The 14,037-nt window shown below is 42.1% G+C and overlaps 1 protein-coding gene across 1 annotated transcript in view; it reads right to left on the bottom strand.

Annotated features, from left to right (window-relative positions):
* Positions 1–659: 659 nt before the first annotated feature.
* FLRT2 (fibronectin leucine rich transmembrane protein 2) overlaps positions 660–14,037 on the bottom strand; it is a 107,862-nt gene continuing 94,484 nt past the window's right edge. The window contains exon 2 of the mRNA XM_019969356.2: positions 660–8,549. Coding sequence (XP_019824915.2) covers positions 6,204–8,186 — 1,983 coding nt within the window. The 5' untranslated portion in view covers positions 8,187–8,549 and the 3' untranslated portion in view covers positions 660–6,203. The remainder of the gene's footprint in view (positions 8,550–14,037) is intronic.

Here is a 14,037-nt window from a genome sequence, read left to right as displayed (position 1 = left end):
GGATATACACAGAGCTTGATTCCATCTGAAGCTTTCAAGTCACATCAGTGTGCAGACATCAAATAATCACAAAAACAGAACTACTGTTAAAATCTAGGAGTGGAAGACCAAGGAAATTCAGATATTTGGAGGTTTGTAAAAATATTCCTTTGATTTGTCAAAAATAGTGAATGTGCCCACTGGGTGAAGTTGTGATACCTCCATCATTAAAAATTTTAAACACTAAGAATTTGTCCTGAGGACTAGCCAGTCTTAAGGCTAGTTGAACAATTTAGAGGCAAGAAAACAGTTAAGAAGGATCCATAGAGTCAGGTGCCGTTATTATTATTATTTTTATTTTGGATTGATTTCCATTCTGGTGCTCAATGGGACTGTAAGAGGTTGTTGTCTGTAATCACCAATTCTGAAATTTTCAATGACTTGGTGTAAATTTGAAAAGTTAACTCAATTAAAGTCTGATTTTATTAAGGCCCTGTCACTTTGCTTCATCTACTAAACACCAAGGTCATCTATCATTTTTCTATCTAACATATAACTTTGATGTGTTATCACATTTATCAACAGGTATGTACACCTCTCGTATCTTAGATATTCCATTGAGTTTTTAATGAGAGAATGTCAAGTTATTACATGAGCTCTGAGACACTGGGATGTGTTAAAAAAAAAAAACAAGTTTATTACACAGTCTGTGGGCTTCTTAGCAGCGGAGTCATGTTTTTCTCTGAATCCCCAGTAGAACCTAACAAAGTGCTCTGTAAAAAGTAGATGAGAAGTAAATGCATGGGATGAACAAATGAAGTTCTTTAGAAACATGGCAGAGGGGAAGACAGTCTTGACTTGGCCACACCTGTATTTATTCTTCTATCAAACCTCTGAACTCAGACCAGTGCCTAGGGCAAGGCCGATGTCTCCTAAACCTTTTTGAATTAAAGATATTCCTTGACTAAGGATCTAGTCTCCATAGAGTAAAGTCTGTACCTCTTGGAAAAAGTAACCAAGAATATGTAGATGTTGTATGTAAAATCTCCCAAATTTAATATGGATCACCCTCTTGCACGTTCATAGTTAATTCCCCAACAGAGATTCTGCAAATCATTAATACTTATAACTGTCATCATTTTATTTCCTGGTTTCATCTCTGTCAAGTACATTATTAGTAAAATGGCCAAGAGGGGTCAGAGAAAGGGGGTCCAGGAAAAATCAGGAGATTAATCCCGAGTTGAACTTGAGCATAGGAATAAACACGTTTTCATGAGTGCTCAGTGAATGTATGGGTGGATGAGCCATAAACAATTCTGACGTAGAAAGTACCATGAGGATTCTTAAGGGAAATGACATTTTAGATTGATATATTATGAAATAGGGAAAATGACTATTCTGATGAGGTGACTACATTGGTATTTATCTATATTCTAAACACAGATTTCACAAACATAAAATAATATGCTCAGGTACGTGTGTATATTCAAAAGATATTCATAGGAACATAACAATTTAGCCAGGAAGTAGAAAAGAACATGAAGATTTCATATAAACCCCTCACGCAAAACAGGAGTCAAATGGCCTTAAAAACACAGAAGCTGTGTTCAAGGAAAGAGAAAGTGAAAAACCTTATTATCTCCTCCACCCTTCTCAACCTCCAGCATCTGGAAGCGTCTCTCATTTCTCTTTGACTTGAACCCAGAAATGATGGGCAGTAACCCAATGAATTTACTCAGATAAACACAATGAGGTTTCTTTTTAAAATAAGCCTTTACTGAATATATCAACAAGGTACTGTATAGTGTAGAGTGAAGCATCTAGTTAACAAAGTGTGCGACGCGGTGGGTCTCAGAGGATGTGTGATGCACGCTCCCACCCGCCTTGCAGCCCCTTGTCAGCGAGGACACACTACACGGAAACCAGGAGCAAATCGGCATGTGGCTCAGACGAAACAAATCATCAGCACTAACATCGGTGGCTATATACTGGTCCTAGAAGGGGCACACAGTGGCGGTGTCTTCACCTTGCCTCAGAAAGGTTATACATCTTCCATCCCATGGATGTAACTATAAACACCCCAGTGTGTGCGTGTGTGTGTATGCAAGTGTGTGTTACACTAGCTTAAAAATGCCTTGCTTTGTGCTCTTCTGGTGAGTGTGCTGCTAGAAAAACTAAAACTATAGCAAGAGAAGGTGATATTTTGTTATAACAGGATCCCATGTGTACAAAGCTTTCTCCCATAATCAGGGACAAGCACCCCCTTTGTCGGCTCGCTTTTCTCCCCCCCACCCCTGGAAGAAATTAGAGAAGGGGGGTAAACTACTGCTCCCTACATGACTTAAAGAAAGTGCATCAAGCAAGGCTGGACAAGACTGATAAAGAAGGAGTTTTGGGGTTTCTTTGTGTATTTCTTCCTCTTTGGGAAGCTCTTTTCTGTTCTGCTTTCCCATGAAGTTGGACAGGTAAATCAGGAACAAAATCATTATGCTCATATTCTAAAGTGAAACACTGTCTCCGTTTCCTAGGGTAGTGAGAAAAATGTTACAAGCAAAGAAGTAATGGAAATTGATGACTTCTCGGTCTAAGGTTGCAATGGATGCTGCAAGTGAGATTAGCTGACCAAGCCATCTGCTTCCCGTGGACAGCAAGCATATCATCTTGTGTCTGGAATGGATACTTTGCTCACAACATTCGGAATTTGTCCTCCTCAGTGGGGAAGAAGTTCCGATTCCTGTGGAATGACTAGGACCTTTATGATCCAGTAGGAAATGGAGCCATAATATTAGCTATTTTATTCATCCTTTTTACCAGACTGGTCACATTATACCTTTTTTTTTTTCTTCTTTTAAATCTCAGGGAAAACATCCAATAAATATTCAGCAAACATCCAGATAACTAGAAACTGCATGATTTCTCACGATAGACTTTTTTCCACTTTTCACACAAGAGAAATAGGGGAACACCCTTTTCTCTCTGCTTCTGCTTGTCCCTTGTGATGAGCTGCTAATGCATTTGACAGTTTGAAGGAAGCTAGGGGCCTCTCCACGTTCAAACACGTCTCCCTAAATAAGTAGGTATCCATGACAACCCTGGGTATGAATAATGGTCGGCAATATCTGTATGCTCCCGGTTATGCCTTTTCCTTTTGGAATTTTTTATGCACAGTAACAGTTACTATCTCTAAAAGTAGACACATGGTATCTGACATCACCCCCATTGGGTCACACAAGCATCAAGCTCTTTATCAACTGGAAAGCACGGCTTTGTTCATGGTCTTGTCCTGCACCTTCAGTTTTGACTCTTGGTAACCTCAAAATGCATAATACTGATGAGCGCGAGAGAGGTCCAACATAGAGATGATGGATCAGCAAAACATTCCCAGGACAAAAGCACCAATCAAAGCAGAATCTGTCACTGACGGTCCTTCAGCGGTTTTCCTGAGACAGGTAAGGCAGTGCAGATTCCATGATGTGCTTTCTATTCTGGTGTGGGTGAGAGTCCCAGGTATGCTACTACAAACGGGAGACCAGTCTTGATTTGAGCAGTCTCTGTCATGTTGTACCCAAGCTTAGAATTAAGCCTCTAACTAGATTCTATCTCTTCAGGAATGCCTTCGAGCAAAGGAACCATTTCAGATCATCCTAATCTTTTCACATGATCAGGTCTCCATCATAGGACTTAAGCTCCAGAGAATTCTGCGAATCTCATAAGACATTATAGAAACCTCTCTAAGCTTGGTTTTCTTGGCTCAAAGCAAAGACATTTGTTTCAGCCGCCACATATCCCACTGGAGGTTATACACACAATACAAATAAATGAGAATGATTGTTTTGTAGATAAAAGGAAAAAAAAAAAACTTCAAAAATCAAAGTACCATCATTTGAACACATAGTTTTATCTACACAGCCAAGGAGAAAAGGACAGTGGAAGGGAATTATCCAGTTAAATACACAAAGCCCCGTGTCATGGTCCTGCATTTCAGATGGCTTACTGCTACACTAATCGTTTTCACAGATTGTCTTTTCCCTTCACTGTATGGACCTAGCTTTAAAAAGGCAACAGTCAAAATGAGCTAGCTAATAGACTAAAATGAAAACCAAAGTCACTTTAGAATTAATTCAAATTAATTCATAGTTAATTTCAGCTTGACTGCACAGTTTCGATTCTTGTGTCTGCAACATTATAACTTCACTTATATTTTCGGCTTATTCTGAGGGACAAGGGAGATTAAAACATACTACTTGGGGATATATTATTAAAGAAAATAAAGCTCTTACTATAAAGAAAAACTTGCATAGCATTTTATACCTAAACTTTTACAAAGAAGACACATCACAGTTCTATTTTGTTAAAAGTAAGAGGGACAGAGAAAGCCAAAGAAACATGACTGTGACGTTAACGTCATAGGTTCCTAAAATAATGACCAGTGATCAAGGAAATATGCAACACAGACTGAAATGCCTAAATCTGATTTTCTAAACAATTTCCCAGGGTGTACTTTTTAGATAAGGTGTGTGTGTGATCGATAGCCCTTCTACTTCTAAGGGATGGGAAGGAGGACATTATACATGCTTTCTGAAGACAGACATTGCTTCAGAAAATATCTAGAATTAAGCCTGGACATCCTTCTCTTCTCCATGCCCTCTGCTCAATGCCCTGTGCTGCCAAGATTAGGGGAACAAGCCTTCCCTCCCAGACTTGTTCATTTTTCATCTGTTATCCTGTTAATATAAGATTGATTATTCCTCACAATTCCCAAAGAAGAGGAACATCCACAATTTAAAAGGAATAAATGAAATTTTAAAAAATGGAAGCAGATCAAAGTCAGTTCAAGGTGGAAACACAGTATTGCTTTAAAAAAAAAATATGATATTTTGCCAGCTTTGATGTGTCCTTACAGGATTATTAGCAGGGAAAATTAGTATACATTTTAAAGTGAGTATGGATATTTTGTGCAACCAAGACTGGCATCCATAATTTTCTTTCAAATTTTTAGCAGAGGGGTGACCAACAAATGTATCATCAACAGCTAATTATGAAAATATACGTGAGGTGATTGGAAGACAAGAATTTCCGAGGGGATAAAGGTATTAATTCAAGCTATTTCAACATGATACTAACAAAGTTAGTTGATATAGAATAATGGGACCACTGATTACATGCTTTTGTCTAAAGGGTATCAATAGTTTTTAAATATCCAGTTTAGTATGTTCCAAACACTGATCCCTTGTTAGTCTAAATATCATGTTGACATAGCTGCAGTGAATCTACCCAAATAATTCTCATTATCAAAAATAATTCCATTCAATATAATTCTTCCCATTATTTTATTAGCCTCTTCTAAAAAAGTATTCTAGAATATATCTCTGTTGAATGTGATTCAACCTGATGTATAATTTGAACAGTAACACTTTTAAAGGGACTTTTCTTGCTGGGGTATCCTACCTGCCCCGAAGATGACTGAAACCAGACTCAGGCTTCTGTTTCACATAGGGCCAGGGGAGCCTGAAGGGTGATTTTTCAAGTTCCCAGTCAGAAAGCCTACCCCTGGATTCAAAGGTTTTTTCAACTCTTGTCTCATTTTCTTGATTCTGCCAGGATGGGTTAACTTCTCTCATAGGAACTGATTTCCTCCAGAGATGCCTTCTGCATTTCCTCCTTTGGGTCAAAACAGGGTGACTACCTCCTTTCTTAGATTGTACAAAATTTCACTTTTCTTCCAGAACCGGAAGTATATAAATAGTATGAAGATATCTGGGGTGCATTTCTTGTTTTATGACTATTATCTGCCCTACTCTGATGAGTCCACTTTAACCTGCCCTTTTATCTGACCACCAACTCTAGGAAACGAATTTGTTCTGAAGCATCAACAGTAAAGTGGTAAATTGCATCAGGAGGAAGAATCACTCATTCTTTCGCCCTGGCATTGGGTTCTCATTGTACAACCCTGTACAGTACTTCAGCAACTATTTTTTTTTTTTTAAGATTTAAAAAGCAAAGAGTTACAAAACTGTTTGTAATTAACTTGGAATAGAAAAGATAGCACTTTTTTTTTTAAATCCCATTATATAGTACACCGTATAAATTACAGAGTATTCAAATGCACAAACGCATTTGTGTAACATTTATCAAATGTAACTCGCGTGTCTTTACGTGCACACACGTGCATGTTCTCGAAAGTCTCCATGTCTGTCCACTCGGTAGCGCTGGGCCTCTGTCTGTCACGTATGGCAGTGCTCCAGGTCTGGCACGCTGCTGTTGCAGTATCGCATGTTGTTGGGGATATGGCAGTCTGTGTAATTAATGCCCCCATTTGGGGTGTAAATGGGCTGCAGTCTGAAATCTCCTTTAAGGAGCTGATCGTTATTTAAGGAGACGATCTGGAAACTGGTCTCTGTCATCTCCAGGATGGAATTGTCCTTCTTCGTGCCCGCCTCACAGTAGTCATCTTTCCGCCTGCCTCGGTTGTATTTCCACTTCTGGGAGGTGTAGCGCCCCTTTCTGTGCATGTGCCAGCAAAAGACACTGAGCAGGACCACAAGCACGAATATCACGGCGCCCCCGATCAGGCCCGCCAGCAGAAAAGGGGAGCCCAAGCTGTGGGAAGTCGTCTGTTCGTGGCTGGAAGCCGTGTTGCTGCCATTGTTCACATAGGAGTCATGGGTGGTGGCCTCCGAACAAATGGTGTCTTCTACAGCTCGGTAGTTAAACGCATCCAGGGGCACTAAACAAATCCGATAGGTGGATCTGGGCTCCAGATTTACCAGGCTCAGATGCTGCTTCTCGCCGCTGACGATGCGTTCCTGAACGATGCCCCCCACCAAACTGTGGCCCATTTTCACCCACGTGAGCTTGTAAGCCATCACAGTGAAGAGAGAGAGCCAGCCGACTTGGATGGAGGTATCATTCACGAAACGGATGGAGAGTTGGATCCGTTCAGAAAGCGGCGGGGTCACCCTTTCTCTGCCGTCCCATTCGGGAATCGTGGGGGGCTTGGATGCTGTGGGACTCAGGGGTGTGTAGCTTCTGCTGGGGATCGGGGCGGAGAATGTGGTGGGCTGAGTCACGGGAGAAGCTGAACTCGGGGCTGGGGTGAGGGGAGGCAGGCCAGGGGTTGTGGTGGGGCAAGACAACAGATTCATATTCAGCTCCCGCACGGCCATGCCCCTGACTTGCTCGGGACCTTGGCACATGAAACCTCGTACGTTGAGCGAGGCAGGGATGTGTCTGAGCCACTCCGTGACCCATTTAATGCTGCAGTCACAAAACCAAGGGTTGTTCCGAGCGGTGAGCTGCTTCAGGTTGGAGAGGCTGTCGAAGACCCCTTGAGTCAACATGCGCAGCTGGTTGTTGGAGATGTCCAGCCGTTCCAGCTTCCGGAGGTTGGAGAAGGCTGTCAAAGGGATGTGGTTGATCTGGTTGTCCTGCAGGTAGAGCCTGACCAGGTGTGTACCCGGGAGGTCAGGAGGCGGGCGGGAGAGCGAGTTCCGGACGATGGAGAATTCCTTGAGCTTGGTGAGGTGGCCGAAGGTGCCCTCGGCGATGCCCTTGTTGGTCAGGAGGTTCCCATCCACGATCAGACGCTCCAAGCTCGTGAGGTTCTGGAAGGCCATGTCTGAGATGACAGCGATGCGGTTCTCATCCACACGCAGCTCCTGCAGGTCCACAGGGAGGCCCACTGGCACACTGCTGAGGTGGTTCTTGGACAGGAACAGCAACTTGAGGCTCAGGGCCTCGCGGAAGGCCCCGTCTTCCACGCCCACGGTGGAGATGGAGTTATCATCCAGGTGCAGCTCCTCCAGCTTCAGGAGCTGGGCCAGGGCCGCCCGTGAAATGGTCTGAATGTTGTTTTCCTGCAGGTGGAGGACGCGGACGTTCTTGGGGAGGTTCATGGGGAATTCGTCCAGTTGGTTGCCGTAAAGGTAGACGGTGTGCACAGACTGGACGTTGTGCAGTTCTGCAGGAAACCCAGCATTATTAATTTGGTTGTTATGGAGGTAGAGTACAGTGACGCCCTCCGGGATCCCAAGAGGCACTGAGGTCAAGCTTCGCTCGTTACAGTAGACAAAGTTCCTGTCACAGCGACACACACTAGGGCACGCCAGGAATTTTGACACTTGTGAGGAGAGCCCCAGGGAAATGAGAAGCCAAGATTTCAGGAAAAAAGCCCGCTGGCCGGGCCCCTGTGTGGTCTGTAGGCCCATTTCTGAAGTACAGAAATCAAACACAATGCTGTAGGGAAAAGAAAAGTAAAAAAATAAAAAAATAGAAACAGATAGCTAAACCAAAATAATTGAACAGGGTTCTCAAGTCCAGAACTCCAACTAGAGGAAATGTCCTGAAGGCCAAGGTCACAGAATATTCTTGAGGTCTCTGGTCTTCTCAGCCTGTGTTGGCCTCTTTGCTGCTCTCCTCCATGTGCAAAAATATTTCAATAGGAAGAATTTTCCACCCAGGCAACAAGTGAAGCCAAGAGGGGCCCAGCCAGGCAGACAGAACCTCTTCCGTGGTCAGGCAGGTCAGCGTGGATCAGCCCACGAGCTTCTTGGTTAAGCTCAATCTGCAATCTGTTGTAGGAAAGAAGAGAGAAAAGAGTCAGTGAAGGGTAGGCAATGGAATAAGTGCTGATCTGACTGTAGGCTTTTCAAAAATGCTGTGATTGGGACTAAACACCCAGAGGCTAGGAGTTGGCATTAAGTAATGTGTTAAGTAATAATAATTCACTTGAAAAGGTATTCAAGAAATGAAAATGATTTGTCTTCATCGTCAAAAGAAAATCTTATTGTTGCCTCTCATTGTCAATGATCGTGCAGTGAATTTTACATCACAGTCCGCATCTTCTCTCAGAGATCTATTTGCATATCCAAACAGAGGCATAAGAGGCCTGGGGCTGAGTCTGCTGAATCAAGGATGACTATTATAAATGCAACTGGTTACAGTCATATTTCACCATGAAACGACTGACAGAGCAAAAAATACAACTTAAGGGGAAAAATGTGAAACCCTTTTCAGTTACAAACAAATTCAAAATGGAGACTGATAAAGTTCTTTGGAAAGATGCCTTTTTTCATTTGCCATTTTTTAATATAAAAAACGGAATCAGTACACCTGAAACTAAAACAACACTGTAAATCACTTGTGTTTCAATGAAAAATTATTAAGTAAAAAAGTGACAAACGAAAAAGATGCATCTTTGTAGATAATTTTATCTGTCCCCATTTTGCATTTGGCTTCCCTGCTGGCTTTTACAGTAAAGGGTCCATTTGCAATTCAGGAGACCCGAGTTCTATCCCTGGGTCGGGGAAGATCTCCTGGAGAAGGGAATGGCTACCCACTCCAGTATTCTTGCTTGCACAATACAATGGACAGAGCAGCGTGGTGGGCTACAGTCCACGGGGACGCAAAGAGTTGGACACCACTGAGCGACTAAGCACATGAATACATATCAACTATATATAAAACAGAAATATGCATCCTTTTGATCTGACACTGTGATGAGGCAATTTAAGACGTACAGATGCATGTGTGAAGGCAGAGAGAAGACTTCTTTTTCCCTCCCCTCCCTGCCTCCTCTCATCTCTGTCTGCCTCCCACATAGCTCACACTTGGGTTACCACCCAGAAAGACCAAACTCCAGTCCATGGCACATTTCCACTTTTCCCCTCTTTTGAGACCTCTAGGTACAGATGAGACACACCACTGTGATTCCTTTGAGAGCTGACAAGCTCATGACCAGGAATACATTATTTTTCAACAACGCAACCTTCCTCCCACCTGTGAGTGTTTTCCTGCTTCTAGAAAAGGTCTTTCAGCAAACTTTGAAATGACAGGAGACACATTTGGGGAAGTAAAGGCAATCTGAAGATACTAATTAAAGCTTCTTACTCCAGAACTCTTCCATCTATTTGTATACTAGAGAGGTAAAGACATTAATTGAAAGGTGTCAGATTTGATTTCCCTATAAAATAAGCTAACATGACAGGACACGGCAAGCTAGAAATCACTTAATTCTCACCAATACACAGTAATTGAAACAACTTGCATCTAATGCACAGAGGAACTGTTTGAAATTGTTTCCTTGGCTGTCTTTACACGCATGAGAACTAAGTCACTTCAGTTGTGTTCAACTCTTTGCAAGCCCATAGACAGTACCACGCCAGGTTCCTCGGTCCATGGGATTCTCCAGGCAAGAATACCAGAGTGGGTTGCCATGCCCTCCTCCTGGGGAATCATCCTGATTCAGGGATCGAACTCCCGTGTCTAACGTTTTCTGCATTGTAGGTAGGTTCTTTACTACTAGCACCACTGGGGAAGTCTGCTGTTTATGTTTTTAAACATAGTTAAAAAAGAAAAAAAAAAAAAAATGTAACCTCTACTCAAGTGTCCAGAATGTTAAATTTATTCTACCATTAAAAAGATTGTGAACCATCTAAAAAATGCCTTTGCTGACCAGAAATGGTAATATACATTTTCAGTTGTTCAGAAAACGTTAAAGAAAAAAAGGAGGTTGGTCGAGAGAGTCTCTTTCCAGGCAAAAAGGATGGGTGTGATACTTTATTAAAAATCAGGAATTATTTAATTTGTTAAAAATTACAAATGTATGTTTTGTCACAGGAAACAGGAGCAATCCCCTCTAGCAAAAATCTCCCTATAAGCTTACCGAATAATTTAGGGAAAAAAAAAAAACCTAAGGTTAGTGAGGGAAAAGTGAATTCAATGCCATCAGCTTGATGCCATCCCTAGCTTAGGTTTCAAATTATCAAACCATCCCAACATTCCCTCATGGCTGCTACTGAGTGTGGTCTTTGATCTGACAACATGAACCTGACCTGGGAAGTTGCTGGAAACACAGAGTGTGTGCTTTAGCAAGAGCCTAGGGCTTGCACAATACAACTTGAGGAACACTGTCCTAAACACAACGCCGTCTTACTTAATCATCCAAATGCTTTAATTTATTAAATGTAAAACAAATGCAAGAGTATATCAAGTGACTGATTTGAGAAGAGTAAAAGCCTGAGGCATACTAATCACTTTGGTCCCGGGGAGACGGTCTCAAATTACATCTTATATGTAAATGACATCTTATAAGTAGAGTAGTCCAATGACCAAATATATCACTTGGCTTCGACAGATCCTTGGAAATGTATGTTTGCATCACGGACGCTAATATCCAGTAGGAGCTGAAAGAGTTATTTGTAATCAGAGGAACAGACTCTCATAAAGCGTGATTTATTTAAGAACAAAAATCTGTTTGATGCTATTAGCATTTCCTCTTCAAAAAAGGTGGGAAAGTGAGACTAAAAGAATAGAATCTAACACATTTTTGAGGATTCCACAGGAATCTTCCAAGTGTGAAAGTGGTGCACAAGGAACAGAATTTTCAAAGGGAGAAAAAAATAACTTCCCCAGGGCCTTTAAATTCTTATGTAAAAATAATAGATGCTTCTTAACTGCATTTACAAGCTCAGTTTTAAGGTCCTAGAAACAACAAACCAATGTTTCCAGATAGTAGGATTTGTTTAGAAACTTTATCCGTGAATAGCCTCAAGGCACTAATGATTGAAGCATCAACTCACTGGAAAAGACCCTGATACTGGGAAAGATTGAAGGCAAAAGGAGAAGGGGACCACAGAAGATGAGATGGTTAGACAGCATCACTGACTCCATGGATGTGAATTTGAGCAAACTCTGGGAGACACTGCAGGACAGAGGAGCCTGGCGTGCTGCAGTCCGTGGGGTCGCAAAGAGTGGGACATGACTTAGCGACTGAAAAAAAACCGTGATAATGATTGGGTGCCAACAAAGTATTCAGAAATGGGGCTGGAGGCCATCACTGTGCATCCAAATGGCAAGTATTCCACTTGCTTCAATCGTGTTCTCTGAAAGGGGAAAAAAACACCCTGAAGGCCAACCCTTTGCCCCAGGTCTTGCTCTCTGGCAGGTGTGCTTTACTTATAAGTGGTTCCTGTATAATTACATAAGAAGAGGATGTGGTCCCGAAGAAAGCTCCTAACGGGATTACATGGGGCAAACTGTCACAGTTTATCCCCCTCAACAGGAGAAAAATCTCGTCTGGATCACACTGTGTTGATCAGCTGTGACAAGTTCAATGTTGAATGAAAACAAACTCTGAGGGTGTCCTTTGTGCTTCTTGGGGCTCCCACAAAATAACTGTGCATGGGAGACTTGTTCTAATTCTTGGACCGACAACAGTCTATATATTATGTCAGCCAGTAGACTGTATCTTTGTTCAAATCAGTGCAAGTGTTAAATCGCAGCCACCTAGGCAATAATGATTTTTAAGTCAGGCAGGCTGAAATCTCCATATTTTTAGCTGTAACTCAACTATTAAATACTAAGGGGCGAAATCCTTCTTTGGAGAAGTCTGTCTTGGAAATTTTTTAAGAGAAATCCTAAGCTAGAGACTCAATTTATAGAGAAAGTAGCGCAGTATAAGGGTCAAAAGCATAGGCTCTGAGTCCTCACTCCACCTCTGGTCTCTTACCTGAAAAATGAGGATAAAATAGTTCCTAACTCAACAGCACTGTTGAGAGGATTAAATAGGATAATATTTGTGAAAAGCTGTGTGAGGCCTGACACGTGACAAAGACATAACATATAAAACTGTTATTCTTGGTGTACTTGTTATGATTCATGATATCCAAAGAGGTGGACTCCAAAATGTAGAGTAAAATAAAAATCACCTTTGACCACCCAGGTTCTCCTTACTGACACCTACTCCATGATTTCTCAACATCAGCACTATTCAAATTCTGAGCCAGATAATTCTGCTGTGGAGCTGCTCTGAATGTACAGAGGTGTCTCCAGATATAGGTATGTTCCCTGGGGAGGCAAAATGCCTCCAGTTAAGAACCAGAGACCTACCCCATCTTACAAGTACCTTAAAAGCTTAGTATTTTTATTCTGATGTTATAGAGGAAATTAAAGATGCATTTCTAATAAACTGAGGCTAAACGTGCTTCATGCCATGGATACCAAAAAAGCATGGAAACTCAGTATGTTTTTCATCTATTTATTTAGCCAATATATTTGGTGGGGGGCACTGGAATGAGGGTACCTTCATGCAGAACTGATACAGTTTTTGACTTTGTGAGTCTTAAAAATGTAATGAGGGGAGAGCAGTGAATAAGCAGGGAATTATGGTGCTGTGTAAAGGTTTCCAGCCTCAGGGCATCAGGGAACTGCGGTGCCTTGTAAAAAGCTCTGGTCTAGTCCATGGGGTGACAGGAAAAAGGCAGTGGCAGGAGGATTGCCTTTGTGAGGATCTGAAGGATTGAAGAAGGCAATGGCACCCCACTCCAGTACTCCTGCCTGGAAAATCCCATGGACGGAGGAGCCTGGTAGGCTGCAGTCCATGGGGTCGTTAAGAGTTGGACACGACTGAGCGACTTCACTTTCACTTTTCACTTTCCTGCATTGGAGAAGGAAATGGCAACCCACTCCAGTGTTCTTGCCTGGAGAATCCCAGGGACGGGGGAGCCTGGCAGGCTGCCGTCTCTGGGGTCGCACACAGTCAGACACGACTGAGACGACTTAGCAGCAGCAGCAGCAGCAGGATAGGAAGGTGCAAGCCAGGGAAGAGATTTCAGAAGTTCTGTCCAGGGATGGCCGTAACGTGGATCCAGAGGTGAAACCCAGGCCCGCTCAGAGACGGAATGGAACTTTAACCACACAGCTCTTTCTTCCAACTCTATCTACTTCCCGCTGACACCATGCTATTTCTAGAAGCTAAGAAACAAACCTATGTTTCAAAATCATTAGCCACTTCATAATGGTTGGATATGAAAAGATTCTACTTCACAAGATGAATTTAAAATACTGAGAGCAAAAGTTGTGCTTCTTTTCTTTTTCTTCTTTCATCTTTGCTGTTTGTTTGAACATTGCTCTGACTGTGTCTCCTCTCCAGGAAAGGAGAGATTATGAAGAAAGACTTAATGGAAGATTCTAGGTAAAAACAGACATTTTCATTTATATCAGAAAACACAGTTTCAAAAGCCTAAGTATAAATCAACATGCAACCAGTTCTCTTTGGAG

This window comes from Bos indicus, chromosome 10 (genome assembly GCF_029378745.1).
Source record: "Bos indicus isolate NIAB-ARS_2022 breed Sahiwal x Tharparkar chromosome 10, NIAB-ARS_B.indTharparkar_mat_pri_1.0, whole genome shotgun sequence".
NCBI lineage: Eukaryota > Metazoa > Chordata > Mammalia > Artiodactyla > Bovidae > Bos > Bos indicus.
The sequence above is the reverse complement of the archived record's forward strand: the minus strand, read 5'-3'. Positions and strand labels throughout refer to the sequence as shown.